Below are 1,639 nucleotides of genomic sequence, written 5' to 3'. Positions count from 1 at the left end.
GCCACTACATCTTAACAATCAACTGTAAAATTCTCTGTTTATAAACTCAACATCTCAACTTGCAACCCTTGTGGAATGGGAAATCTAGTACACTGGATTTCCTCTGGTTTATTAAGCCTGAGTTTCCTCCTGCCATCACTTGAAAAAGGAGAGAAAGAAAACTCTCCCACAGGGAAATACCTACCTAAGACATCTGCTACAGCAACTGCCAGTCTGTCTAAAAGGACTCCAGAATTGGGAGATGTAAGAAATAAAGTCTTGTTTTCAACAGCAGATGAGACTGCCTACCACACTGACTAATAGTTTCACATTATTTCCTTGTACTCCCCATACGCTTATACCCATCTGTTGTGTTTTGTCTTACAGATTTTAAGCTTCTGGAGACAGAAACCCTCTTTTTGTTGTGCCTGTTCAAAGCCTAAGCACAATAGGCTCCTGGTCTATGACAACAGCACTTATGTGCAATGGTAATACAAACAGGAAGGTAGCTGAAATCAGGACACGGGGTAAAAGCCAACAGTTTCTGACTTTCAACAGCTTGCAACACTGCAGGAGTCCTAGTCAGAACTATCTGCAAGGTCATACAACGGCCAAGCATATCAAATACAAATCAGAGCTGGAAAGCAAAATTATTCTAGAGAGGGCCTTTTGTTGCAGCTTCTTCTCAAAGAATCAAAAAATGATGAACCTTAAATAGGCACAGGATGAAGGTCCTCTTAGCACAAACAGGCAAGAAAACTGCACACTCAGTCTAAAGCTGCAATTTATTGAAGGACCACATACTGAAACACAAATACTTACTAAAGCCTTGGTTCCACTTAGCACATCCAGAAACAGCTGCTGATGGACTGCAGAATCAGTCAGATGCATTATATCTGCCTACGGAAACCAATGACAGAACTCAGATTAATCATATGCAACAGTAAAAGCTAAATTGTATTTCCCATCCAGCATGAACCCTACTGTTTTTATGAAAATAGAAACTGTCACTGATAGTTGTTATTGGCAAAAATCAGCACTTCAGTGACTGGTAACTGGGATCAATATATACATCAGGAAACTTTATCATTTTATCAATATCCATTTAATTACTGAGAGCAGTAATTACTGGAGGCAGACAGTATTACCGGCTTCCTTTACACTCCTTTAAAAATAGTTTACCATTTCCTCACCTCTTCGCACACACAATATGCTAGTTGTGATCAGTCAGTAAAATAAAACCCAGACAGGTAATTTAGTTGTAAGGTATTGGCAGCCATCTAAATCACAAGTATACATACAGATTAACACAGAAAAAAAGCAAGCGGCCTGATCCTTCACCCCTCCACCTGTGGCCTCAGTAAGAAGACTCAAAACATTCATTTTATGTCAGTGACACAAATTAAAAATAATGTCAACGTGACTCTTACGTGACTGGTAGAGATGATCAGCAGCATCCGCCAGGCTGAAATCAGCATTTGATATTCTGTCAGGGAGGCACAGCTGGTACCCTCTGTCTCTGCCACATGATGTGCCAGTGACTTCACATATCCTGACCAGTAAGCAAAGCGCTTTTCGCTAGAGAATTTCCTCAAGGTATCTTTTAGGGACTGGTCCAGTGAGCCCCTGACAAAAAAAAAAAAAAAAAAAAAAAAAAAAA

General features: G+C 40.0%; 1 protein-coding gene across 3 annotated transcripts in view; it reads right to left on the bottom strand.

The window, feature by feature from the left end:
- The window catches only part of NUP188 (nucleoporin 188), a 75,865-nt gene that overhangs the window by 24,964 nt on the left and 49,262 nt on the right, over positions 1–1,639 (bottom strand). For all 3 annotated transcript variants that reach the window (XM_019510610.1, XM_019510612.1, XM_019510611.1), the window contains exons 30-31: positions 1,410–1,605; positions 802–879 (exon numbers count right to left, since the gene is read on the bottom strand). In XM_019510610.1, the coding sequence (XP_019366155.1) occupies positions 802–879; positions 1,410–1,605 (274 nt within the window). The remainder of the gene's footprint in view (positions 1–801; positions 880–1,409; positions 1,606–1,639) is intronic.

Source organism: Gavialis gangeticus, unplaced genomic scaffold (genome assembly GCF_001723915.1).
Source record: "Gavialis gangeticus isolate Ggan-Ray unplaced genomic scaffold, GavGan_comp1, whole genome shotgun sequence".
Lineage (NCBI taxonomy): Eukaryota > Metazoa > Chordata > Crocodylia > Gavialidae > Gavialis > Gavialis gangeticus.
The sequence above is the reverse complement of the archived record's forward strand: the minus strand, read 5'-3'. Positions and strand labels throughout refer to the sequence as shown.